At 69.3% G+C, this 1,582-nt stretch overlaps 1 protein-coding gene across 1 annotated transcript in view; it reads right to left on the reverse strand.

The window, feature by feature from the left end:
- Positions 1-1,044, reverse strand: part of SLC2A4RG (SLC2A4 regulator) — a 5,684-nt gene extending 4,640 nt beyond the window's left edge. Inside the window, exons 1-4 of the mRNA XM_026056288.1 lie at positions 922-1,044; positions 403-667; positions 204-328; positions 3-100 (exon numbers count right to left, since the gene is read on the reverse strand). Coding sequence (XP_025912073.1) covers positions 3-100; positions 204-328; positions 403-667; positions 922-1,007 — 574 coding nt within the window. The 5' untranslated portion in view covers positions 1,008-1,044. The remainder of the gene's footprint in view (positions 1-2; positions 101-203; positions 329-402; positions 668-921) is intronic.
- Between the last annotated feature and the right edge of the window lie 538 nt (positions 1,045-1,582).

Consider the following 1,582-nt stretch of genomic DNA (forward strand, 5'->3'; position numbering starts at 1 on the left):
GCGCTGGCAGGCCTTCTTCCACCGGCACGCCGTGCACCACATGTCCCGGTTCTCCATGCCGTACACCTTGCGGCACTTCTTGGCGTCCCCGCGGGGCTTCCTGCGGACGCAAGGCCAGGAGGGTCGGGACGGGGCGGTCTGGCCCGGCAGCATCCCGGCAGGATGGGACAGGACGGGACGTCGCGCTGGGGACGGCAGCTCACCTGGTGGCAACGGGCGGCTTGGGCAATGCCGTGGTGGGCACCACGTGCGTCTTCGCCGCCGGCGCCTGGGGCACCGGCGGCCGCTTCTCCCCGATGGCGATGGGCCGGAGCGGAGCCGGGCAGCCCTGCGGGAGAGCGGACGTGAGCCCTGCACCGGCACTGGGGGCCCGGGAGGCCGCGGGGCGCCGCGGCAGCTCACCTGGTACGCGTGGTCGGTGTGGACGTGGCACAGGCTGGTGGGCGCCGACTGGCTCAGCTGGGGCGGCCGGGCCGGCTCGGGGCTGGCCAACGCCGGCGCGGGGCCCGGCGGCGCCTCCAGCACGGGGAAGGCCGGGGGCACCGAGGAGGTGGGCGACACGGGCGTCAGGCTGGAGAGCCCATCCGTCAGCGAGTCCACGTTGACGTCCAGCTCCGTGTAGTAGAAGTCCTCCTCGCCGTCGCTCTGCTCCAGGTCGGCTTTCCGCCTGCGGGGCACAGCGGGGTCGGCGCTTCCCGCCGGCAGGGGGGGACCCGGGGACGGGGCTGCCTGCCCCCCTCCAGCCCCACCGCGCGCCCGGCACGAGCTTCTCCCGGGGATGGGAGAAAGATGCTCAAGGATCAGCCCCGGAGCCAAGCGTGCGGGAAACGAAGCACGCGTGGGGGCCGGGGGGCGAAGTGGCCCCGGCGCTGGACCCAGGCCGGCCGCGGGGGTGCCGGGGAGCCCCAGCCCCGCGCTTACCCAAGGTGCACGGTCCGGATGTGCTTCTGCATCCCTGAGGAGCTGCTGAGGACTTTGCCGCAGCTCTTCCACAAGCACTTGAACATCACCTTGGTGGAGTTCTGCACAGGAGAGGAGTCAGGCCGGCAGCCCCGGACAGCCTGGGGCCCATCCCCATCCCCGTGCCTCTCCCCATCTTCAGCCCTGTCCCCTTCCCCATCCCCATCTCAATCCCTGTTCCTGTCCCCACCGCCAACCTTGTCCCCATCCCCATCCCAACTCTAACACCTCTCCCCATCCCTATTCCCACCCCACCTCAATCCCCATTCCTGTCCCCATCACCACTCTAATCCCTGTCCCCATCTCTGTTCCCATTCCCATCCTCATCCCCATTCCTGTCCCCAACCCTATCCCAACCCTGTCCCCATCCCTGTTCCCATCTCAACCCTGTCCCTGTCCCAGGTCCCATCCCAACCCTGTCCCCGTCCCATCTCCAGTCCATTTCCCATCCCTGTCCCAGTTCCCATCCCTGTCCTCATCCTAGTTCCTATCTCAACCCCATCCCCGTCCCTGTCCCAGTTCCCATCCCAACCCTGTCCCCATCCCCATCTCCAACCCAACACCAACCCATCCCCAGCCCAGTTCCCAGCCCCAGCCCAACCCTGTCCCAGTCCCCATCCCC

The sequence above is a fragment of the Apteryx rowi genome, unplaced genomic scaffold (genome assembly GCF_003343035.1).
Source record: "Apteryx rowi isolate R43461 unplaced genomic scaffold, aptRow1 scaffold_0, whole genome shotgun sequence".
Classification (NCBI taxonomy): Eukaryota; Metazoa; Chordata; class Aves; order Apterygiformes; family Apterygidae; genus Apteryx; species Apteryx rowi.